Source organism: Piliocolobus tephrosceles, chromosome 1 (assembly GCF_002776525.5).
Source record: "Piliocolobus tephrosceles isolate RC106 chromosome 1, ASM277652v3, whole genome shotgun sequence".
NCBI lineage: Eukaryota > Metazoa > Chordata > Mammalia > Primates > Cercopithecidae > Piliocolobus > Piliocolobus tephrosceles.
In genome coordinates, this window is record NC_045434.1 from 150,729,116 (window position 1) to 150,756,448 (window position 27,333).

The 27,333-nt window shown below is 34.5% G+C and overlaps 1 protein-coding gene across 2 annotated transcripts in view; it reads left to right on the forward strand.

Moving 5' to 3' along the window:
• Nucleotides 1-23,474, forward strand: part of NEGR1 (neuronal growth regulator 1) — an 896,443-nt gene extending 872,969 nt beyond the window's left edge. The window contains exon 7 of one of the 2 annotated variants that reach the window (XM_023209450.3): nt 18,883-23,474. In XM_023209450.3, coding sequence (XP_023065218.1) covers nt 18,883-19,007 — 125 coding nt within the window. In that variant the 3' untranslated portion in view covers nt 19,008-23,474. The remainder of the gene's footprint in view (nt 1-18,882) is intronic. The other variant, XM_023209457.2, reaches the window with a different exon arrangement.
• The last annotated feature ends 3,859 nt before the right edge of the window (nt 23,475-27,333 follow it).

Here is a 27,333-nt window from a genome sequence, read left to right on the forward strand (position 1 = left end):
GTTCTTTAAGGGGAGGTGTGTGCCTTTTTCTTCCATTGGAAACATGATTAAATTGCAACCTTGGAGAAATAAGATGAGCTAAGGCATTACTCATTATCTTTTACACTATGTGTGTATGCATATATGTATGTAGGTAGTCTTGCAGTTTCAATAACTGCTATAAATAATGACTGTCATAGTCCAAACGTCTTTTAGCTGTAGGAGTGTGATTGCTGGGAAAAGAGGAGGTAGTGCTAAACCAAAGGACTCAAGGGACCCTCTTATGTAATCATGAGCCTCAGGGGAATGTTTGGTGTTTTTTGTCCAGATTTTTGCTTTATGGATTGTGAGCATTAAGCTTGACTAAGCTTTCTGTCACTGTCTCTAAATTACATTTGTCCAAATTTGCCATGGTTCCTATTTTCTGTATCATCTGTATTTATTATTTGACCACAAAAGAGTTAGAAAATGAGCATGGTTATATGCTTTCCAGGATTAGTTATTCATTGAGAAGTGTTCCGACTCAGGTATTTTACATTAAAAAGTGTGTGGAGGGGTGCACACAGGTCTTCTGGTCAAGCTTTCTTACTGTATTCTGTATAGAGATTACATATATGTATGTATTATCTTATTCAGGGCTCAGCATGAAATTAGAGTAATCCCGGATTTATAAGTGGATGATGATTATTTCCTTCCAATTCAGTGGAATAATAGTACTGACCCCCTGCCTGGAGTCTCTGATTGGAGCCTTTGTTTTTATTGTTTTTAATAGTTGGGGTAAGGTTTGTACAAAACATGAGTAACACATATAGCATAGGATTATATGTCATCCATACAATGTCATCTCTGATGCTGCTTTCAGTTTAAATAAAAACTCAAAGATAGACAAGTTTAATGGGAGATTTATTTGGAATCATAAGAAAGATTCAGCCTTGCCTACGTCTTCCATGCTTTAAGCCTTCCTGCTCCAGGAAGAACTTCTCAGAATAGTCCAGCCCACTATGAAATACTCTTCTTGAAGCTAAGAGCACATATTATGTGTGCTGCTCAGTCATTTCATCTTGACATGTCTTTTTTTTTTTTAATTTCTAACTTTTGTCTCTTTAACCCTTCATGCCTTTCCACAGTTTATGTGACATGCCCCAATATGAAACAGATTGTTAACTTGCATTTGCTTTCTATTGCTATGAAACAATTACCAGAAATCAAGTGGCTTAAAGCAACACAAATTTGCTTTCAGGTCTGTAAGTCTTGTGCAATATGGCTTAACTAGGTTTTCTGCATATGGTCTCACAAAGCTGAAACCAAGGTGTCAGCTCAGCTGGGTTCTTATCTGTAGGCTCTAGGGAAGAATTACTTTTGAGCTCATTTGTGTTTTTAGGATCCAGTTCCTTGTGGTGGAGGGACTAAGGTCCTCATTTTCTTGTTGGCTGTCAGCAGAAGACTGTTTTCTGCTTCTAAAAGTCACCTGCATTTCTTAACACATGGAGCCCTCTCAGTTTTGAAGCTAGCAACAAAAGGCCAATCCCTGTCTGGGTTTTTAATCTCTGACTTTTGCCACCAGTGAAGAAAACTGCCTGTTTTTACAAGACCTCATGTAACTGGGGTAGGCCCTCCCAGATCATCTCCAGATTTTAAGATCAACTAACTCAGAATTTTAATTACATCCACAAAATCTTTCACTACAGCACTTAGATTAGTGCTTGACTGAGTAACCAGGGGATGGGAATGTCTGGGGAGGAAAGACATCTTTAGAATTCTTCCTACCACATTGACCATGGTGCATTATCTCCTGTGACACTGAGGTAATTCTGTGCAGAAGTAGATACTAAATTCATTTATTAAATGAATCCACAAACGTATGAACAAATGAATGATAAAGATAATTTTGTCAGTCAGATATATCATCATACAAATTACAAATAGATAAAACTGACCCTGTAGGTGAGGATGATTTTATTTTACCCAAATGCATTCATTTTGGGTCATTATACTTAACCTTATGTCTATGATTGAATTAATTAATCATGGAGAGATTTACCATTCAATGGTGAGAATTTGTTTATCAAATGACAACAAATTTTAAAAGGTTTTTTTTTCTTTAAAGTCCTAACTATTAGCATCTGAGAGTTATGCTTTAGTCTCAAATTGCTTTTACAAACCGATGTGTACGTTGCAAAGCACAGGCACAAACATTGTCTCCTCTAACATTCACAGTAGTCTATAGTGTGACTATAGCCCCTATAGAAATTTGAGGCTCACAATGCTGCAGTATTTTGTTGAAGGTCTTAATTCTTTATACTCAAAATGTTCTAAATGCAAGTAATCTTGCAAAAAAAAAAGGGGGGGTGAGGTGGGTGAGGAGGAGTTGGTCATAATGATATAGTCAAAGAATTAAGTGAAGAGATTAACAAAAATAATTCTGGCCAATTCTTTATATGCCGTGCCCAACTGCTTGATAATTATAATGTGATTGCTATCCCACCTTGTATTTAACAGTGGAATTATGTATCCTCGGGAATTGCAATAGTAAGTTATCTATGGCAAGTAGAAGAGACTAGTTTTTCCCACATTTTGTGAAATATGGGAAATTTCACATATTTCCCATATTCCTTGAAAAAGGACTTCTAATCTCTACCAGTGAAGTAATGAAAAGGTAGTATCTTCAAACGAACAACATTCAACTACATTTGTCTCTAATTAGTATCTATGAAATTATGACACTCATTTTTCTCTTCCACAAATTTGTAGGTTTTTTTTATGTTTTAAAAATAGCTTTTTAAAAAATTTCATTTTATTTTCTTGGGACAAAAAATTATTTCAAGAAATGCTCTATTGCCCAGGCTAGAGTGCAGTGGTGCAATTAGAGCTCACAGCAGTCTTGACCTCCTGGGCTCAAGCAATCCTCTCACCTCAGCCTCCTAAGTAGCTATGGTGATAGGTATATGCCAACACATACCATTTTTTATTTTTTTTTATGTTTTGTAGAGATGGGATCTTGCTTTGTTGCCCAGGCTGATCTCGAACTCCTGGCCTCTAGAGATCCTCCTGCACGGACCTCCCAAAGTGCTAGGATTACAGGTGTGAGTCACCGGGCCCAGCCAAAAATTGCTTTTTGAATCTGTACTTTTCGTAGTTCAGTGATCAGGAAATCAAACTGTATTTACAGACTCAGGATACCTGTTTCATAACTTAAAAAACAAACTCAAATGCAATTCAGTTGTGCAATATGTATTTTAAGAAGGGTGTTTATAGGATAATTGGAATTATCAGACTTGTGTAATTTAGTAAACATACCTAGGAATAGAAAAAGACTCAAAATGTCCAATATAAAGGGATGCATTTGCAGGGCTCCAAGATCAATATGTTTGTGTCTCCTATGCTGCTTTCAGTCATAGGATTCCCTTGACCTCTTCTTCCAGCATTCTTCAAGTTTCAATATCCTTTCCAATGATCACTTTGCCTCTTTTCAACCACTCCCTTCCACTTACAAAATCCTTTCTGTAATATTCCACATCTTATTTCATTTTACTTTCAGAAAACAATAAAAGAAGGCCTTTCTTCAGTTCTTTTCTTGTAGCCGCTAGGCCTAGATTAAATGCGAGGTGATTTTCACAGTCCTATAAGTGACTTTGAGCTTGACCTAGGCCCTTCTTTAGCTTTCGACTATGAGATTTCAGAGGAATTGTTGCTTGTTCCTTAAAGAATATAAATGACATTATGACAGTCTTAAATAAGAAAAACACTCACACAAAAGCCATTATGACAAATTGAGGAATATTAAAGTAGTCAATTTGTGCATTTCGTTGAACATTCTGAACCATACAAATTTGAATGCAGTTTTCAGTATACAAATAAGCCAGTTCTGTAACAATAGACAGTGTCATTGTGTATCAGACATTATGCATAGTGCAGCCAGGTGCATCAAAGAGATGGGGGAACTGGGATTTGTTTTTAATGTTAAATTGAAATCCAGAAAAATTATTATTGTCAGTCTGTAATAAACAGGAATGTGGCTTAATGAAAACCTTTATTTGTATTGGTGAGTTTTTTGCTCCTAATTCAGAAGTGGATAACGCTGTTCTTTATAAGTGGGTAGCTGCCACAATGCTTAAACTTTGCAAAATATTATCTTGTTCACATGTGAAGAATATCAGAAGAATAGTTTAAATAGTATAGATAAGATATAGTTTAATATAGGAGGAGATTCCAGGAAGCTTAGCAGGAATATCCACAGTGCTTATTATATCCTTCTTATAGCCCTTTGTCTTAAAAAAAAATGTGTAACAAGGAGATATTAACATTTAACACCTTTTCTCCCTTTGGTGAAGGGAGAAAATAATCATCTGTCTTTTCTAATTTAAAGATTAAAAAATTACACCCAAGTGCAATTATGTATTAGGTAGCCCAAACCTTTTTATAATATGTTTCTAAGAACACATCAAAATATATGGTTGCTTTTTAATGCTTGCTTTCTTTAAGTCTTACACATAAACTTGCAGAGAATTTTAGAATTTTTCTTGGCAATTAGAATGATGTCAAATGTTACTATTAACTGCGAATATAAGTAAAGTTAGTGTGAAATGGAAAAATGTATGTTAGAACACATGTATTTAAATGTGGCTTTTTTATTTTATTAGCAGTTACTCCTAGATGCTAGTGTGCTAGGAAGTACAGAAGTTACTCTGAAAAAAACAAATTGACACATTTATTGTTTTTAAACAATACCTTTGCTCTCTAGGAATATATGGTTCTCTTAAATTTTTTTCCCATTTTTCAAGTTTTCGAGCCCTGACCTGAAGCTTGAATCATAAGCCAGAGCTGCTCCTTCACTGGAAAAAAAATTAAAACCAAAACCAACAACTAAATTTTACGCAGAGATATCTGAATGCTAATTTTCTGATTTCATGTGTACCTTTTAGCAACTGATGAATCAAGACACAGTCTAGTCATATAACTGAATGTTGTAGATGCCTACTCTTTTGATTCTAGGCCAAGTTCTTCTTACAAAAATAAATTCGCCATTCATAGCAGATTTCTAATATAGTGGTTATTAAAATATCACTAATATTGAATCAATACATATTTATTATGAGCTCCATATGCTTGAGGTGCTAAAAAAGTTCAAATTTGAGCACATTATGAAAGATGTGAAGAAAGTATGTATTGACTATAGATCTTGGAAATTATTTCCAACATTTAATATTTCAAGAAATAATTATATCACTTCCAGCATGTATATAGAACAAACTCATTTTGTATTTTATTGGTTGAAATGTCTAATTAAAGAGGGGTCTAGAGTTTGGATAATTTACTAGACTATGGCATTATTTTGATCATATTATATTTAGAAATATTTTAAGATTCCTATTTGCTACTTTAATATTAATAAGCAATGAGCGTTATAAAAGCATGAAACAAAATACTAAATAAATTCATGTGAGCAGTGCAATATTCTGGAAAGGGCATTAAACTTAAAATCTGGACACTTGCATTAATTCTCTGTGTAGCTCCTTCCTCTCCAGACTTGAGTGTCTTCTGGCTATAAAACGACATAAGCCTAGAATGTCTTTATCTAAATAGATTCTGATTTAGTTATGCTTTGACAAAGGAGAATAGGTTCTCTCAAAATTTCTTTTAACCCTGGAATTATAATAACATATGATTTTGTAAAAATCATTTCCTTTTTTCTGGAGTAGAATTTTTTTTTTTTTTTTTTTTTTTTTTTTTTTTTTTTTGAGATAGAGTCTCGCTCTGTCGCCCAGGCTGGAGTGCAGTGGCGGGATCTCGGCTCACTGCAAGCTCCGCCCTCCTGGGTTCATGCCATTCTCCTGCCTCAGCCTCCCGAGTAGCTGGGACTACAGGCGCCCGCCACCACGTCCAGCTAAGTTTTTGTAATTTTAGTAGAGACGGGGTTTCACCGTGTTAGCCAGGATGGTCTTGATATCCTGACCTCGTGATCCGCCCGTCTCGGTCTCCCAAAGTGCTAGGATTACAGGCATGAGCCACCGTGGCCGGCCGAATGTTTTTTTTTTTTTTCTACTTGACTTCATAGTCCTAAAAGCTAAGAATTAAGTATTGTTCATCTTTGTGTATGTATGAGTGCAATGCCTAACACATAGTAGGCACTCCATAGCACTTGTTGAATAAATAATGTGATTACTGGTTTAAAAATCAGTTACTCCTAAATTATAATTTCCTGACTTATGTAAGTCTCAAAGATCAATTTTCCAATCATATGTTAAAATGTATATATTAAGGGTAAGTATAAATGAAAGTACTGCTAAAGTAGAGGCATCTCTCAATAAAATAAAGGTGTCATGAAATAACAAAACTTTTCCTAATGTTTTGTGCCTGAAGGAACTATGGATATAAACTTAATGCTAATAAACTGAAACATTTATTAATGCAGGGAATACTATTTTTATTACAGTCAAAAACGATTTTAAACAGTAATGTAAATGGCCAAATTTGCAATATCTATAAAAATGAGCCAGAGGTAAGGTGTTTTGATGTAATGGTTTTAAAAGTGCACGCCTCTCTCTCTTTTTTACTATCTTGACTAGTGTCTGAGTTCAGTACTGGCATCACTGTGCACGTTTTTTTTTTTTTTTTTTTTTTTTCTTTTCATCCTTTTCTGGACTCTTCTTTGGACTAGAATTCCCTAATATCTGATTTTTGTGTGCCTGCCCCCAAAGTCCTTCCACAGCAGTTGTATTTCTCATTTTCCCATTTTACAAGTTGGATAATCTTAGGCAGCAATAGAGCCTTGAGGAAAGAACATTTCAAGGTTGTAGAGGAGAAGAGTATTTTATAGTTGAAATCATAATAAAAAATAAGAACTATGAGTGTCTTTAAATATTTAAGAAATACAAGAGGAGACAAAACTTTCATTAAGCAGTATTGCTGGTATAGCAGAAACCAAAATGATGATAGTGTAAAACAGTGGGTGATATTCCTGGGATAAAATCTATGAGGAAAAAAAAAAAACATTTAATTAAGATTTTAAGACCTGGGTTTTTGTTGTTGTTGTTGTTGTTGTTGTTATGAAAAGTATGTGCCTGCTAACAGTATAATTAATGCAAACCTCATAAAAGTGACACTAACTGAGAGAATTATCAAGAGCCAAGAAGAATAGTGGCAAAGAGAATAGATAACTGTTTACTTTCAACAGATTTATTTATCCAAATTAATTTTCTGTGCACCTACTATGTGCAAAGCACCATGAAATGTAGGGAAATGAAGTTGCAGTAGACACAGTATTTACAATGTATTTTTTCCTTTTCTTTGTACAAGCTTATTGTCTTTCTCTGGATACCCCTAAAATGAGCAGTTTTCTTGTAGGTGATTATTTTGGGAAGGAATTTCAAGGAACACTAGTGGATGATTGGAACAAATAAAATAGGGAGGAAGGGAAGAAGGGAAAGCCAGTTCAAGAATACACTATTGAACTGGTACTAACTGTGCATAACTGGACTCCATCCTACTAGGGACCCTCTGAGGAGTCCTGTAGAATATACTTTAGAATTGTTTGCCCTGCACACAACCAGTTGTCATAGCAACAGCTAAAGTAGAAACATAATGAGAAGATGTAAGGCAAAATACAAAAATTGTGTGAAACAAGTATATTTTGCAAGTTTATCTCATATGGAAATAAAAAGAGCAGTTATTTATTAAGCCCTTATTATATGCAGTCACTGTGATAGACTCTGGGGAAGAAGAAATAAGAGGAAAAGAAAGATGAAAAAATATGGTTCTGGCTCTTTAGAAACTCGAACTCTAGGTGAGGAAGCAAATACCTAAGCAAGACCTTGAGAGAACGTGAGTTACAATGAGTCCTCCAGGGAGGGAGGAAGTAAGGAAGAGATCTTGGTTATTATAGATGTAACACCGAACTTGCTTCTCAAGGAGAAATATGTCAGGTAGAGGTGGGAGAATTGGGAGGAAGTAGAAGGCAATTCCAAGTAAAAGAGGCACGGACTGTAAACCCAAGAAGCTAAAAGGCTATGGTTTGTTCAGACCATTGTGATCTTAAAGGAGCTACATATTAAAAGTACAAAAAATTAGCCGGGCGTGGAGGCAGGCACCTGTAGTCCCAGCTACTCGGGAAGCTGAGGCAGGAGAATGGTGTGAACCCTGGAGGCGGAGGTTGCAGTGAGCAGAGAGGGTGCCACTGCACTCCAGCCTGGGCGACAGAGTGAGACTCGTCTCAAAAAAAAAAAAAAAAAAAAAAAAAAAAAAAAAAAAAAAAATTAGGCACAGGTGATTTACCATTTTTCTTTCTGTTTTTGAAAGTTGCATTCTCTACCACATTTTTTCCCCCGCGAACTACAACTAATCAAGCTGTGTAACATTACTTGCTTCTTTTCTCCAGTTTGCTAGGAGAAAGGTCTATCTCAACACAAGAGTCAACATGACTATCCAGTAAAACATCACAGTGGCATTCCTCAAAAAAAAAAAAACACACTCTACCCTGGAACACAGAATAGTACATGAGGAATAGCAAGTGATCACTGGGCATGCATAGATACTTAAGCATTATTTGTTTAGTGGAGGAGTTTTCTGATCTGCATTTTTAAAACTATGCTTTAGAAGGGACATATATTGTTGGTGTCATTGTTACTGTTTCAAATTTCTAGAACTCTGAGATACACACACTCTCCTGTCAACAACTGAACATTTCTTCCTGGGCCAAGGTAGGAGCTTACATTGGTACTTCTTGTGTAAACACTAATACATTTTCTAAAGCTACCATTTTAAGAAAATTTAATCAACACTTCAATAAACACTTCACTTAGTTGTCTCATTTGCTTATCATAACACTGGGAGGGATAATTTTATCCCCTTTGTTCAACTGAGAAAACTGAGGTGCCAAGATGCTAAGCTAATACCTCCTATGCTTGATTGTTAAGAAATATGGCCTCCACCCATAAAAAACACATTCAAATAGAACTCACAGACAACAGCAATTATTTAACAGGTCTCTTGGGTGTGTGTTTATATGTTGTAAAGGTATAACTCTGTATTTATTATATGATGTCTTGAGAGATGTCCAAGAAGACAAGATTCGTCTTTTCAGAACCAATGTTACTCTACAGTGGTGGTCAATATTTCCAAGTCCTCGATTGATGACATTATCTTTCCTATCTCTTTTTTCTTGAGCTCTATAGTAAAACCTCATCCTAATGCATAAATTTAAACAATGTATCTATACTTCAGTTCTCTGTAATAAATAGTTTGACGGTGCCGAACACTTGATCAAATGCTATGAGTCATACAAAAGTAGTCAAGAAACTTAGACTCTGTAGAAGAAGATGCACATGAGAGTGATAAAGTATAGGTAAAATATAGGTGAAGTATAGGTAAAAGCAATAGGAGAAAAGGGGACTTGGCAGATTAATTTAACCAGAGTTAGGTAATGATTCAGGGAAGTTACATAGAAATGGAAGTACAGAGAATCAGAATACCTGAGTCCTTGTCTTATTTTTGCATCTAATTTAAGCCCATTATTCCCATTATTCATTCCCTATTAGCCTCACCTCCTCATCTGTAAAACTAAAGGATGGCACCAACTGATCCCCAGTATTCAGACTTTTTTCAGGTTCTAACTTTATGAGCAGGTGTCATCTGAGATGGGCACTGAGATATGAGTACTGTTTCAACACATACAGACATAGAAACCCATCTCAGATGAAGGCAAACTGCAAATATACAAGTGCAGCAATGTGTCCTGAGAATGGAGAATTTTCTGCCTGGGGTGACACATGTGCAAAGTGTGGCAGAGTATCAGGTATAAGGCTGAAAAAGTAGCTTGTAGAAAGTTTACAGAAGATCTTACATTCCATGCAAAGTCATTTGGATTTTATCAAGGATTTTAAAATAGCCAAAATATAATGGCAATGATTAGAGAATCATTGAGAGGAACTCAAAATCAATCTAGAGTGTAACAAGTGGAACAATGTAAGTACATCAGAACTACAAGGCCAGATAATCACTGGCTTTCATTTCACTGGAAAATCGAAGAACAAACAAGCAGACAAAATTTAAAGGTAAACGGAATATTCAAAAAATGGAAATGATCAAGTCTTATGAAATTCGTGATCCTTAATTAATGCCAAAAGAACAATGTTGCAGACTCCAGAAAATAAGCTAGTTTAGGTAACCTTCCTAACACAAAAGATACAAAGAATAAAATGTAGTAAACAAGAAAACCTGATCATAAAACTCCAAGTTTAGACACCCTATATAAAAACTTAAATAATTTCACACCCACATCCCCACATGTATAAGATCTTAAAAACGCATTCAACTTGCAAAAATGTTTTCTGGTTTCCAATTTCTCCCATGTTTTTACCACACTAGCAGTGTCACAGTGAAGACACAGCTGATGGCAGTGACTATTAGTGACCTTAAGAACACAGCTGGATTTCTATTTTTATTTCTGTGAAACCTTCTTTTCTTCAACTAAATGATGCCCTAGAGGCCCAAGCTAAAGTCTGTATAGTAAGGGCAATGTGTATTGTATTTTGTGCAAATATATTTCACACAACAAAGACAGAGTTTAAAACACACATCCACACACCCACACATCCACATACACACTCCAAAATATGTCAAGACTCTTATGTAGAAACCCATTTGCAAACCAGCCTGGTAGGAGTTGCCATATCAAGTTCAAAGAACCATTCAGGGTCATACAAAATCACCTGTATTTGACAACACACTCCAAAGCTACTATATATTCATGTAAATTACTTCTGAGTTTCTAAAATAGAGTAAACAAAAAATTCAAAACATTTAGAAGACATTGATGAACAATTCAAGCTTTGAGACTTTATTTCAGCAACTAGGAAGGATAATAAAAGACAGCAGAATTTGTTTCTATTTGGACGATTGCTTCCTATTCTCCTTACCTCAAATTAGAGGTAATAGTTTTGGAGAGTTTCATCTGGCTATATGAAGATAAAAGCATTTATCTACAAATAGGCAGATTTCTGAATGTGGGTAATAACCAAGGCAAACATATGTTTAAAATTCCTAATGTAATTGATGCTGAGTAGATAGGAGGGTATATCGTGAACTTTGGCAAAATGGTTATTGAGCAAGCAGAATGGAACTCAAGGACGCCGGTCGTCCAGAGAAATAGCTCTGTAGTCGCTAAGAATAAGTTGGCAGGAAAATGCCACTAGTCAGAAAGAGAGAGAAAGGAATTGTGTGATTTCTCTACCCATTCACCTCATTGTTTATAACACAAAAATAGATTTTCTGCAAAAATGATTATTTTTATGTTTATCAAGTTATAGTCTGTCAAAAATGATGGAACTACCTGAAGATAGACATTCAGTTTTTTTATCAAATGAAAAAAAAAAGTTAGAATAATTATCTAAATACAAATTTTTCTATGACCTTTGGCCTCTAATTCAAGAAAAGAACACCAGTGTGCACTTGTTGGCCTGATTTCTTCTAAAGAAGTCAAACAGGAAAGCTGACTGACAGGAATCTGAAGCCATTTATCCAATTTTAACATTCTTTCCCTAATTGCAAGATGAGGTGACTGTGGTAGGGAACCATAAATTGTTACTTGACCACACTGAGAGCTAATTGAAAAGAGGACTATGGTATGTTTACCTCTCTGCACTCCAGAAGACATGGCACAATGAAGGTGTGTTTAGTAAACAAACAAACAGAAAATCTCTACATTGGTCCCTACAACATGACAACTGTGCTACTCAAGCATTCTTCAACCCTAAAGTTGAGGGGGAAAAAAAGACCCCAGAGGGTCTACAGTACAGGAGCATGCAATATTCACACAAACAAAGCTCTCTTCCTAGAAATCGCTGTGCCACAGATGGGAGGAGGTACATGAGAAGATATAGCATGTCGGTGCTGTATCTATAACTCAGCACATCTCATCTTAGGATCTGGACCATTTGATTTCACCAGAAATAATGGAAAGGAATGTAATTATGTTACCTGTGTGAGACCTGCTTGATTCTTCCAGATACCATAATGCAAAGTTATATGCCAGTGGAAAAGTATATCCCATCTGCTTCTTTTTCTTTCCTAATCTCTACCCAGTGTTTAAGTAAAATTAAGTGATACAAAAAAGGGAAGTGTAATCTGAGCCTCCGGATATCCCCTGCAGCTGCTGATGGTGGAAAGGGGTGGATATTGCTTCAGAGAGGATTTAATTATCTTTTGAGCAAACTCCTCCCACAGTATGTAATGAAACAGGATCACACTGCCAATTGGATCTAATCAATGGTGTTTAATTTCTCAGTAAACGTATGTGTTCTCTATTTTGAGTACACATTAATCACCCTCTTCTGCATGAAATGTTATTTGGGTGTAAATCATTTGCTTCCCATTAAGGTATATGCTTCCTCAGGAAAATGTAAGTTGAGGCCAGTTTTGTCTTACAGAAGCAGAATTAATATAGCTTTAGTAACTCTCAGATTGCAACAGAAATCTTAAAAACATGACTTAAAGCTAGTTTAGTTAAAGCTTGAGTAATTTAAGGAAATTTCTAGGCAAGTAATTTGTATTGTACCAAAACTAAATATTTCATAGTTACATTTGCTGTTGCCTCAAAATACAAACTAGAGCAATACAAGGGAAAACTGCCAAAACAGAAAATAATATGCAGCAGCTGTGGTAATTGGTAGTGAAAATCATAATTAGAAAAGATATAAGATATGTGTTAAAATCCAGAATAGATCTTCCTGTTGACAATGGGAAGAAGTCTCAAAGGCTTACACTCCACTCAGCCTGGGCCTTTTGCTTCATACCTGAGACAGATTATCTAAAAACAAACTCGTCATTAGGTCAGCCATGAAACCATTCTCTAAATTTCACTCACCATACTGTTCTCTTTGGCAAAAGAGAAGAAAAGGAAAAGGTCATATCCTCTGACTTTGAAGAAATTGCAAATCAGAGGAGACTGGACAATTATCTAGCTATAAATTGCATTAAATAAAAATCCTCCCAAAGTTAAGAAAAAATAAAGAATTAATATTTTTGTAAGCAAAAATGAAAGACATCTTTGTAAGACCAGAGAAACAGTGATTTAACCAAGTGTAGATTAAAAGTTAAATAAAATATACTTGTTCCATGCAAAGCATCTCAAGTTAAACAGAAAGCTCTGTGGGAACAGGAACCATTTCTGCTTTGCTCATTGCCTCTGAGTGCCTGGCACATAGCACACACTGAATTTGTTAAAGGAATAAGTAAATGAGGAGTGTTTAGATCATCCTTGAAGGAGTGTTTACACTTTGTTAAATGCTGTACTGGGTGGTTTATGCATAACAACACATTTAATCTTTGCAATAACTTTTGAGATACTACCAATCCTCATTTGCAGATGAAGATACTGAATTCAGCAAAGTTAAGAAACTTGCCTAGGTTAGTACAGTTAGAAAGACGTGGAATTGGAACTTGAACCAGTGTCATCCAGCTCTACAGCTCATATATTATATACAATGTCATATTTAAAGACTAGAATATCTTAGCTTTACTAAGAACTAGAAAGAATGACAGCCTGTTCTGTTGTTTGTTTTAAATTCTGATCTGCAAACAGAATCAATCTCCCTTACATACTGCATTTTATTTTCTTTCTCTTTTTTTTCAATAAAATGGTAAATATAATACAATCTAATACATTGTTCAAGGGCTGGGTATTCTCTCTGTATTTGTTTTAAAACTTCAACCTTGTGTTTCCTTTATCCTCTTCCTTTCTTTCTCGTTCTCAATTTAAACTTTTCTTCTCTTTTCTTCATTCTTCTCCTCAAAAACAATTAAACAGGTCATAAGAAAGAAATAGGAAAATTTCATTAAACACTTTGTCTTGAGGGTGAGAAATCATAGGAACAACTATTAAAATAGGATAGTCTATCAAAATGGTCTTGAATTAGACACATGCATATTTAGGAATATTATTTCACATCCAATCCAATAAACATCAATTGAACACATTTGATATAAGATACAGATGCACATATAGGGAGGAATGTTCCATAACTTCAAGATGTTTATATGTATATATCACATATATATACCTAATTATAAGTTAAGAAGAAAGAAAACATTTCTGAAGTTAGGTATAAGCAGAAGACTAATAATTTTTCTTAGATTGGGGATGGCCTCATGGAAAAACTAGTATTTTTGATGTTTAAGGATGAGCAGGACTTTAATATGCAAAGAGGAATAGGAAGAAGGCTGTCTAGGTTTAAGGAGGTAGCATGTGCAAAGGACATGGGGTAATGAAACACTCTATGTGCTCAGAAAATGGCTTGTGTGACTAGAGTGAAGAAGTGGTGTGAGTCTGGATAAGCTGACTAGAACCAGATGGCAGAGGTCCCTGAATGCCAGGCTGTAAAGTTTTGGCTTCACTCAACAGACAATGGGGAATACTTGAAGGTGAACTAGCATAGGCTTTACTTTTTTTTTTTTTTTTTTTTTTTTGAGACAGAGTCTTGCTCTGTCGCCCAGGCTGGAGTGCAGTGGCACGATCTTGGCTCACTGCAACATCCACCTCTTGGGTTCAAGTGATTCTCATGCTTCAGCCTCCTGAGTGACTGGGACTACAAGTGCATGCCACCAGGCCCAGCTAGTTTTTTGTACTTTTAGTAGAGGCGGGGTTTCGCCATGTTAGCCAAGGTATTCTCGAACTCCTGGCCTCAGGTGATCCACTGGCTTCGGCTTCCCAAAGTGCTGGGAGTACAGGCATGAGCCACTGCATCCGGTCAGCATAGGCTTTACTCTTGCCTTTCTTAGTACAATCTATTGTCTACTGAGTAGCAAAGTGATCCTTTAAAAATAATCAAACTCTCCTATGGCTTCTCATGTCACTTAGAATGAAACTAAAGCCCTTGCCATAACCCAGATACATCTCTGATCACACGACCTATCCTGCCTAATTTTACTTAAGGTAAATAGCAGCATGATATTGAAAAGCAACTAAAAACTCGGCAGAGATCCTTCAACAGGTCTGACCATCCCAGAGGCTCAACTAGATGTCTTCTAGGGAATTCAGGCTTCTAGCTTGGACCTATGGGTTCACCTATGCTGACAGTCTTTTGTGGCAAGAGTATGATGTTATAAAGTTCAGTACATGCTCTGTTCCCATATTATCCATGTAATGATCTGTCTTCTTGCTCAAAATACTCAAGGGGGAGGTAGTCTGACCTGTACAGGTCAAAGTATAATGAGCCTGAAACTAAAAGAAGAAGAAAGATTCAGCAAAAATACGAAAGGAAAAGATGATACTCTCTGACAAAAGAAGTCAAGATATTTTGTCTCCGTCTAGGTTTGTGGTAACTGGGGGAAATGGATGTGAAGCACAGACATTTACTGAACACCTATTAAGTACCAAACTCTGTGTTCAGTATCAAAGATAAAAGATATATATAATGTGTCTTTGCGTCAAGACATTCTTGACCTAAACAGGTTAAGAGTGTAAGTATATTACCAGTTACTAAGTAATATGGGGGAAAGGTGGTAATGCTTAATTTGTCATATGGGATTTTCTGAAGGTTTTTTTCTAAGTGATAGTTCAGTCCAGTCTTGAAGCTAATTTCTAATAGCTAATGGTTATTTTCTTAAGATCAAATAGTAGATTGGCATTTAACCTAAGAAAATCTATTGACCCAAATAATACTGAGGCCCTTACCTTTAGTATCATTAGCACTGTTTTTCAAATAATTCAGCCGAACAGTCATAACACACACAAACCACACATAATAAATGCCAGCTAATGGGAATAAGGTTGCATAACAAAGGCATCCCCCAACAATGGAATGTTATAGAGCCATTTTAAAAATGAGATATGTGTGTACTAACATATGTATATCATTGCATTTTGTAAAAAAATAATTGTATTTGTAACTGTTGCCTAGATTACTTATCTGCCATGACCCCCTAGGGAGTCCTCCCAAGTTTGTATATTATCCTTCAAGTTCCATATACCCTAATGTTCTTTATTTACCTATTTATTTATATCCCCAACTAGAATAAGCTCTTCCTGAAAGAGAGGATTGGCTTTTATTCATCTTTGCCTATGTGAGGTTTAATTCAACCCCATGAACATAATAGATATTCAGTAGATAGTTAAAGAGTATGATTGATGACATATAACTTGGCATTAGGTATCTGATCTCACATTATGGTGACTAACTTAGATCTTTGTGTTTTGGTCTACTGATTATTCACGTTTGCTCCACAGTCTATCGCCTGTAACAACTGCAAGCTAATAATTCATCCCCCAGTTTCTAGTTTATTTCAGGACTAATATAAGTATTATATTCACAAAAAAAGTATATACATTTGTGGCATCAGTGGGAAAATGTATGCTATTTTAATTGTAAAGTAATAAATTTAAAATATGCTATTGGTAATATCTTTGTTATGTTTAAGACAATAGGAGGCTGAGTGGAAGAAGATACAACTACATTGGGGAAGGCAGAATTAAGTAATAAAAGGATCATACCTATCTTATTAGGTGCTGCATTGCCAGCACTTAGGAGAGTGCTTGGTACCTAGTTCAATTAAAACTCGCTGAATGAATGAATGAATGAAGGAAGGAATGTTACTATAGTACATTTTATAGCCTATAATCATGTGGCTTGCTGCAGAAGAGATTCCATTTTGTAGGATAGAAATACTCATTTTGATTATGACCCATTCATTTGATTGAGTCATTTACTTAGACATTTCTTGAGCATCCACTATATACCACACTTTGCCAGATTTTATGTCTGGAAACACAAAGATGAATAAGACATGACCTAGAAGAGTTTAAATCTGTTGGAAGAAATGAATATGTAAATAAATATTTGCAATGCAGTGTGATGTTACATAACATATAATATATATTTCATGGTCTCATGACACAAAAGGGGTAGTCAGCTCAGTTTGTTGGAGAAGGAGAGGGAATCCAGGAAAGATTGCCCAAAAATGCATTTTAAAGGATGGATAAGGAGTTTTGAGGGGACTTGATAATCTACCCATTTATTATTACTACTTAATTTGTCATAACAAAAATAATTCACCTTTTCTTTTTATGCTTAGCTTTTAAATTTTATTTCTTATTTATGAAACCATTTATATGCTTTACATATTATTGGTCCTTTACCATTATACAAGTTTTATTACACTCAACTTTCTTGAAAAACAATTCTAGCATAACTGTTATTGAGAAGGTCATATACTAAATAAAGATTTATTTATATTTTTAAAATATTTTTCTAGGTCTTGAAAAAGGGAAAATAAGGAGTTCCATAGCTTTAAATTAGACTTTGTATGTATCAGAAATTGAAAAGCTGTCTGTTCAACAATAGGCTTACTTTCTTCATCTTTTTATTTAAAAAAAACTCATTTGTAATTATATACATGCATTAAATTGTTAATTTTGCTCTCTGTTTATTAAAAAATAGTAGTCTCAGTGCTCAAATCCCACTCACCTGGAATCAATAATTGCATTGTCAAGGAAACTTCCCACTGCAGGGACCAATGTATCTTTCATCCCCTTTAATTTCTTGGAAGTGTAAACAACACAATTTATTCTTCTTGTTACAGAGTAATATAGTCATTTGTGACAGTTTCATTAAAACTATCTGCTGGTAATTCAAACTCAGTGTGACTAAACCTGCTCCTGGATTTGAGTTATAAATTTAGAAATGAAGTAGTCGATTTCTTTGCTACATTATTCAATTTCTACTAGGAAATAGTGCTTGAAATCCAGGTTTCATTAAGAAAAGATGGTTAAAATATGTTGGTGGGTTTCTTGCTATTGCTATTATTATTATGATGGTAAATGAGAATCAGTCTCAAACAAGTCCAAACACGGCTATAACATTTAATTTCTGGAACACAATACAATTTACATACAAGTAAGCAACTCTCCTTTCATAAATAAAGTGGTACCACTTCAGAACACTCCAACAATATCCCAAATGTGATGAATCTTCAGGTATTCAATGAAAATTCAACATAACCGTTAGCCAAGTACCATGTGAACTTCCCCATATATAAGACTGTAATCTTTCTGATGTGTAAATGTAGTCACACATTCAACTCTCCAAATTCTTCAAAATGTCTTTCAGTATAAAAACCTAGTCCCTTTTTCATTACAGTAGAGGTCATTCTACCTGTCTAGAGATCTAGTTTCAATTCCCTCCACTTCAGGCCTCAAACTTCATGGTCCAGCAAGACTAAATCTACCTTTACATTCTACATGATACACCTTGCTCTGTCCTTTTCTTATGCCTTTGAACATGTTGTTTCTTCTACCCACATGATAGTCTTCTTTGGTAAAACTGTATTTGAAATCTCCTTTGCCCAGGCATATTTAAAAGCACAATTTGTCTGTGCTACTGCGGTATGCACATGCAACTCTTTCCCAGAATTATATTATAATTGTTTGAAGATCTTTTCTCACCAAAAATAAAAGGCCTTGTAAGGGACAATATTCTTGTTTTTCTAGCATTTAGTACAGTATTTAGCTAATAAAACACAGCTACATATACACACATGAATGAATATTGTCCACTAATACAAATATTTACAGTATGTATAAGAGGAATAATAATGTTAGTAGCTTTTAAGTACTTAGCATGTGTTTAGTTGATGTAATATGCTGTATGTGCTTCATCTCCAATTCTCACCACAGCCCTGTGAGGTGGATTCTATTATTTCTATTATTTTCATTTTGCCCTGAGAAAACTGAAGCTCTGAGAAGTTAGCCACATAGCCCACACATTGTCATATAGCAGAATCAGATATGAACTTAAATCTGTCTGACTCCAATGTCAGTGCTTTCCCCAATGCACCCGGCTACCTTTTGATTATTGTCAAGATCCTGGAAGACACAAATTAGATTTTGATTTAATCTTTTTCATTTCTTTCCAGCTCCAAGTACAGCCCAGTATGGAATTACCGGGAACGCTGATGTTCTTTTCTCCTGCTGGTACCTTGTGTTGACACTGTCCTCTTTCACCAGCATATTCTACCTGAAGAATGCCATTCTACAATAAATTTAAAGACCCATAAAAGGCTTTTAAGGATTCTCTGAAAGTGCTGATGGCTGGATCCAATCTGGTACAGTTTGTTAAAAGCAGCGTGGGATATAATCAGCAGTGCTTACATGGGGATGATCGCCTTCTGTAGAATTGCTCATTATGTAAATACTTTAATTCTACTCTTTTTTGATTAGCTACATTACCTTGTGAAGCAGTACATATTGTCCTTTTTTTAAGATGTGAAAGCTCTGAAATTACTTTTAGAGGATATTAATTGTGATTTCATGTTTGTAATCTACAACTTTTCAAAAGCATTCAGTCATGGTCTGCTAGGTTGCAGGCTGTAGTTTACAAAAACGAATATTGCAGTGAATATGTGATTCTTTAAGGCTGCAATACAAGCATTCAGTTCCCTGTTTCAATAAGAGTCAATCCACATTTACAAAGATGCATTTTTTTCATTTTTGATAAAAAAGCAAATAATATTGCCTTCAGATTATTTCTTCAAAATATAACACATATCTAGATTTTTCTGCTCGCATGATATTCAGGTTTCAGGAATGAGCCTTGTAATATAACTGGCTGTGCAGCTCTGCTTCTCTTTCCTGTAAGTTCAGCATGGGTGTGCCTTCATAAAATAATATTTTTCTCTTTGTCTCCAACTAATATAAAATGTTTTGCTAAATCTTACAATTTGAAAGCAAAAATAAACCAGAATGATAGTTAAACCATACACTATCTCTAAGTAATGAAGGAGCTATTGGACTGTAAAAATCTCTTCCTGCACTGACAGTGGGGTTTGTGAATTTTGCCCCACACTAACTCAGTTCTTGTGATGAGAAACAATTTAATAACAGTATAGTAAATATCCCATATGATTTCTTTAGTTGTAGCTAAATGTTACATCCACTGTGGGAAACCATTTCCTTTAAAAAGACAGCACAGTCCACTCAAAGGATTGCCTAGCAATACAGCATCTTTTCCTTTCACTATTCCAAGCCAAAAATTTTAAGATGATTTGTCAGAAAGGGCACAAAGTCTTATCACCTAATACTACATGAGTTGGTAAGCACTCATCATTAATTTTGTTTTGTGGCAGCTAAGTTAGTATGACAGAGGCAGTGCTCCTGTGGATAGGAGCATTTTGCATATTTTCCATCTGAAAATATCACTCAGTTGATAGTCTGGAATGCATGTTATATATTTTAAAAGTTCCAAAATATATTATAACAGACATTCTATATTGGTATGTAGCAGACCAATCTCTAAAATAGGTAATTCTTCAAAAAAATCTTTCTATATAGCCATTTCAGCTCAAACAAGTAAAACCAAAAAAGACCATCCCTTATTTTTTGCTTACATGATATATGTAAGAAGTGATCAAATAAAGACAAAACACCAATGATGAGAATATCTTAAGATATACTAATTATCAAAATATTGTGAATGTTATTTCTACTATAAATAACGAAAACTACATTTTTGAAGCAAAATGCCGTTACTCTAAACATTAAATTGCAGGAATAGTTTGACGGTTTCACTCTTTACTAAAGAAAGACCATCACCTTGAAAGCCATTTTACGGGTTTGATGAAGTTACCAATTTCAGCACACCTAGATTTCTACAAATAGTCCCCTTTTACAAGTCATAACAACAAAGATCCTACAATAAAATTAGAGACAAGAAATTTTGCAGTGGTTATACATATTTGAGATATCTAGTATGTTGCCCTAGCAGGGATGGCTTAAAAACTGTGATGTTTTTTTCTTCAAGTAACACTTTGTCCCAAAGTACACCATAAATCAATTTTAATTAGAAAAGTGAATCTTAAATGAGGGGACATAGTATACCTTTCCACAAAATCGCAATAATAAGGCATAAAGCTAGTGAGTCTACTAACTATAATAAATGTATGACATGATTTTGATTGATACATTAAAAAAGAGTTTTTAGGACAAATATGACATTTAACTTTATTATTTATTTGCTTTTAAAAAATATTCTTTGTGGAATTGGTGAATAAACTACAAAATATTATTTTGTATTGCAGCTTTAAAGTGGCACACTCCATAATAATCTACTTACTAGAAATAGTGGTGCTACCACAGAAAATGTTAACCATCAGTACCATTGTTTGGGAGAAAGAAACAGATCAAGAATGCATATTATTCAGTGACCGCTTTCCTAGAGTTAAAATACCTCCTCTTTGTAAGGTTTGTAGGTAAATTGAGGTATAAACTATGGATGAACCAAATAATTAGTTCAAAGTGTTGTCATGATTCCGAATTTGTGGAGTCTGGTGTTTTTACCATAGAATGTGACAGAAGTACAGTCATAGCTCAGTAGCTATATGTATTTGCCTTTATGTTAGAAGAGACTTTCTTGAGTGACATTTTTAAATAGAGGAGGTATTCACTATGTTTTTCTGTATCACAGCAGCATTCCTAGTCCTTAGGCCCTCGGACAGAGTGAAATCATGAGTATTTATGAGTTCAATATTGTCAAATAAGGCTACAGTATTTGCTTTATTGTGTGAATGTATTGCATATAATGTTCAAGTAGATGATTTTACATTTATGGACATATAAAATGTCTGATTACTCCATTTTATCAGTCCTGACTGTACAAGATTGTTGCAATTTCAGAATAGCAGTTTTATAAATTGATTTATCTATTAATCTATAACAATTTTTGTTAGCTGTTCATTTCAGGATTATATTTTCTACAAGTTCCATTTGTTGCCCCTATTTTTTTTAAAGAAGGAAGAAAGAAAAATAAGTAGCAGTTTAAAAATGAGAATGGAGAGAAAAGAAAAAGAATGAAAAGGAAAGGCAGTAAAGAGGGAAAAAAGGAAGGGTGGAAGGCATGAAGGAAGGAAGAGAGGAAGGGAAGAAGGTAGGGAGAAAGAAAGGATGAGAGGGAAGGAAGAATCAGAGTGTTAGGGTAGTTAACTTACACATTTGCATTCTTAGTTTAACGGCAAGTGGTGTAATTATGTTTTACAATGAGCACATTTGAAACGTAAGTCCTATTATACCATTAAGTTCCTATTATGCAGCAATTATATAATAAAAAGTATTGCCCAAGTTATAGTAATGTGAGTGTTTTTGAGACACTAAGAGATTTGAGAGAGACAATTTCAAACGTAAAGCCACTTTTGGGGGGGTTTATAACTTAACTGAAAAATTAATGCTTCATCTTAACGTTTAAGCTATATCTAGAAAGTAGACTGGAGAACTGAGAAAATTACCCAGATAATTCAGGGCAAAATATATATATAAATACCCCTATGTTTGAAGTCAAAATACTCTGAAAAACTGAATTATCAAAGTCAATCACCTACAATGATCAAATTTACTGAATAATTGTTAATTTATCCATTGTGCTTAGCTTTGTGACACAGCCAAAAGTTACCTATTTAATCTTTTCAATAAAAATTGTTTTTTGAAATCCAGAAATGATTTAAAAAGAGGTCAGGTTTTTAACTATTTATTGAAGTATGTGGATGTACAGTATTTCAATAGATATGAATATGAATAAATGGTATGCCTTAAGATTCTTTGAATATGTATTTACTTTAAAGACTGGAAAAAGCTCTTCCTGTCTTTTAGTAAAACATCCATATTTCATAACCTGATGTAAAATATGTTGTACTGTTTCCAATAGGTGAATATAAACTCAGTTTATCAATTAAAATATGTATTTGACTCATTTTAAAACTCTATTAGTTTAAGAGAAAGAAGGAAGAAACAATAATTTGAAAATATTTCTGCTATTCTCTTTATTTCCTGTATTACATTCATCTTTCTGCTTACTCTAAAGCAGTACAGGGTAAAATTTTTAGATGCTACAGTTTCAAAGGACTCCACGCTATTTTCTTTCTTGCTGTTGCTGATTCCTAAAAGGTTTGATGAGCTGAACTACATCTAAACTAAAAATAAGTTTTCTGGAAACATTTTATTATTAATTATTTAGAACCTTTACCAGGTAAAATACATCAGAGTTAGCAACAGAGACTGATGATAAAATTCTGATGATCTTACAGGCTAAACAACTGAAAACTCAAATGCTTGTAAGAGCCAGGCAGAGTGTAATTTCTTAAGACAGCTTGGTATGAAACAATGGACACCTGAAGGCATTCAGATGCCATTTCCTTAAAAATACCTTGGTTTCCAAGTAAAACATGCTATTTGACTGAGAACCTTTAGTTTGTAAATACCGAACCGTAATACACAAATGAGACCTCACGCCAAATGAATTCTTTAAGCCCTCTTTCCCATATCTGTTCCTCTATGATAGTCAACTGAATAAATGAGAACAACGTGGTAGATAAAACAACAAACCATAAAAAAGATTCATGCTTGGTTTTATAAGATATTTTGAAATATAGGTATCATTGCTATTCTGAGAAACCCATATACACCAAAGCCTGCCTTCCACAAAAAAACGGGAAACGTTTCAATAAATGTCTGATTTCCCCCACAGCTTCATTACTTCTTCCCTTTTCAACATCCATCTTATCTATCTTGAATAAATTACATCACAGCAACAGAAACATCAAGTATCAGACATGGAAAACCAGCACATGAAACAGAGCTAGTTCCCCTCTCAACAGAATAGGACAAAACACAGATGCTTCCAAATCACATCTAGGTATACAGAAAATAATTATTCACTTTAACCTGACAGTCAGAAATGTAAGTAAGAATTTGTAGAGATAATTTTCCAAGGTAACTCATTCAAGTTAGAGGGATTTGATCCAAACATCAGTCAATGTACTCCCTCTGAACTTTCCAAGAAGCATACACCTTCACTTTTACATTCACTGTTTTTCTAGTAATTCCAAACTTACTAAAAAGTATTTAAGTATTGATATCACTGGTGGAAAGAGAGCAATTTAGCAAACAAATACATGCTTTCCAGTATTCCTAGAGAGAAGGAAAAGAGGAATACATTTCATTCTTCTCCCCAGAAGCTCTACCCACAGTCATCCAAAGGCTAGACCAATCTCTCCCAGGGATTTCCTTCAGTCTAAGAAAAGTGCTTCATCTCAGAGACAACTGTGGCAACTATAGTTTTGCCCAAAGGCTCACAACTACCTCTACCTTGCATTTTACAATAGAGCACTTTTGCAAGTGTTGCTATTATGGTTTTCTCAACACTTTCAAATACTTAAAGGAGAAAATATTATTGTCACATATTGATGATGAAAACAAGATTCAGAAATTTTGAGTCACTTGCTGAAGATTATTATACTTCAACTAAGTGGCAGATCTCAGCCAAATATGCAATGAAAAATATTCCAAATTTGTTTCTAGTCCCACACTACCTAGGAAAAAGAAAAGCATATAATCACATTGTTAGCTTTATAAACAACTATTTGTGTATTTTTATTTGTGTATTTATATAAATGTAAGCACATTTTAAATATAAATATAGATATTTATGACATCCTTGTATTTTCCAATACCTGCAGAGGATATGAGATTTACAGGCTAATCAGATTGTACATGTCATCTAAAACTTTGGAAATGTGAAACTCACAATGGAGTTACCTTTGGACACACAGCCTTGGGTTGTATTAGACCAGTCACACCAAGTGGAGAATCTTGTCATAATCACATATATCTTCTTTTTGTATAGCATTTTGCAAAACATGTGTCAAGTTTGGGATAATCCACTAAGACTATTCCTCAGACATCTGCAATCAACAGAATTTTGGGGGAAATGGAGATCAGAATACATACACACTTTTTTTAAAAAAATCACAACAGAATACTGATTCCAATCTGAGTGATGTTGTTTGAGCCCATTTATATTGAAACACTAACATGAACATCTGTTTGTGCTGGGACAGTAGAACAAGAGAAAGATTCTAATTCTAGAAATTAAATTATATACAACCTAAGAAATACATTTGTATTTTGTTTTCAAAATATGAGCATAATACAAATCCTATGGATATCACCACTTAGTTTAAAAAACATAAAAAGTGTGATTTTCATACACTTATGAAATGAATATATTAATTCATTAATGAAGGACCTGATAGGATATTACAACCAGACAAAAGGATAACTTAAAGAACATACACATTTATAGATCAAAAACCTTGAAATTAATGTACTACTGGAGGCAAAACTGGCTTCCAGAGTGAGGAGGAGAATTCAATGGAATCTTTACCCCTCAGAATTTATTCCCATATCTGTAGACCAGAAATATTTTGCTTTAGTATTATTTATTTACAGCTTGAAAAAGAGTTCAAATATAGTGAAAAATACAGAGGCTCCAAAAGAATCAGAATCCAGTAACCTGAAAAAGTGTGTTCCAAATAATTAGTGGTTTTTCATTTCAGCAAAAATTATTGTCTGCAATGAAGGGACATAATTTTTTTTTCTTTTCTAGACAGAGTTTTGCTCGGTTGCCCAGGCTGGAGTGCAGTGGCTTGATCTCGGCTTGCTGCAACCTCCACCTCCTGGGTTCAAGCGATTCTCCTGTATCAGCCTCCCCAGTAGCTGGGATTACAGGCATGTGCCACCAAACCCTGCCAAGTTTCGTATTTTTAGTAGAGGCAAGGTTTCGCCATTTTGGCCAGACTGGTCTAGAACTCCTAACCTCAAGTGATCCACCTGCCTTGGACTCCCAAAGTGCTGGAATTACAGGCATGAGCCACCGCGCCCAGACGAGATGTAAAAATTTTTAAAGCCATTGAATTAAATTCATTGCTAACATTTTGAGCTTTGATAATGTAATTCCTACTTTAATGGACTCAAAAAAAAAAAAAAGCCAAGTTACCTATATATCTAATAATTTATGTTTTAATTACTCCTTTTCTTCCTTATCTCACAAACCATAATCCAATAGTCTGGGACATATGAAAGAGAAAGTAAACAGTCACAAGAACTACCTTACTTCGAGAATCCACGTTGTTGAAAAAATAATATATTTTGGGCACTTGTTAAAAAGAATTAACAGAAAAAGTCTCTTTTTTTTTTTTTTTTTTTTTTTTTTTTTTGGTCTCAGGAACATTTAATTTATGGTATAGCAGGAATTTTATATCAAAAACAGTAAGAAAAATGAAGTAACAGTTGAGATAGCAGTATTTTGTCAACCAAATACTATAATGATGAAAACATTGCAAGAAGCTATAGCCAGAACTGAGTGTTCTGCTTCTACTCAATGCTAATGAGCCCAGTCCTAGCACACATCTTGGTTTGGTAGAAACTACAGGAGGTAGCATGGTTCATTAGACTTTCAAAACTTGAAAATGTTAAAGAGGATGGTTTCCCTCCTTCATTTCAAATGGATTGCTAAAAGCACTGGGCTATTTCTTGGTGGAACTTTGAATTTGCCAGTTTCTTCATTAAATTTGACCTTTTTACATTCAAAAAAATGTTAACTTTACATTAAGCCACTGCAGACTTAGACCTCCTGCAGTTCTGAATTGTGCTTAAACAAGTATTCAAGCACATGGATTTCTTGAGAAAATTTGGGGACCATATCTGAGAAAAAAAAACTTATAAAATATTCGTTGAGGACTATAATATGCTAAAACTAAGGAACAAAATTCTCTTGATTGTTCTAAAAATACTTAGTAAGATCCACAGAACTCTCACATAGTTTTCTAAGTAGTTTTATAAATGTGGATTATGGTTGCCCTGAAACTTGACATCTCCCTACCAAGTACTTGGCAAGTAACCTGGCAAAAATGTGTTCAATAGCTCATTTTTGACATACTCCTTAAGAAATCATTGCCAGAGATTTGAAACTGCTTCAAGCTGAAGTCTTTTTCAAAACAAAACACATACTCACACACAAATACAAAATTGTATTGCTCTCAGTGATCTGGAAAATAAGCTTGCAAGCTAGCCATGTGGTGTTGTGAATAATTTTTTTAAAGTAGAAGAAATGACAACAGTACAACTAAGAGTTTCTGTTTAAGTTTTATTTGCTAAGACGTTAGCATAAGGAACATCTTGTGATTTAATTAATCAGAATATGGCACCTGCTTTAAATACTGACATGGAGAAAAGCAGATTTTTTTTAAATCTGGAATAAAATTAATGTCTTGTAATACATTTTTCTTGTTGATAAACAACTAAATTATGCTTTGGAATGTCTTACTGTCTAATAACTTTAAATGTTGACAAGGAGAAAGACTGGATTTTGTTTTTTTCTAATTTCGAATAAGCAATTTTTTCCTGGAAACATATATTTCTAATTTATAGATAAACTAGTATGTGTGTTCAGAATTCCTATTCTCTCATTATTCAGGTTTCAAAATGTATTAACAAAGCTTTTACGGTTTTATGATAGACAATTAGCTCTCTTTCATCAGGTA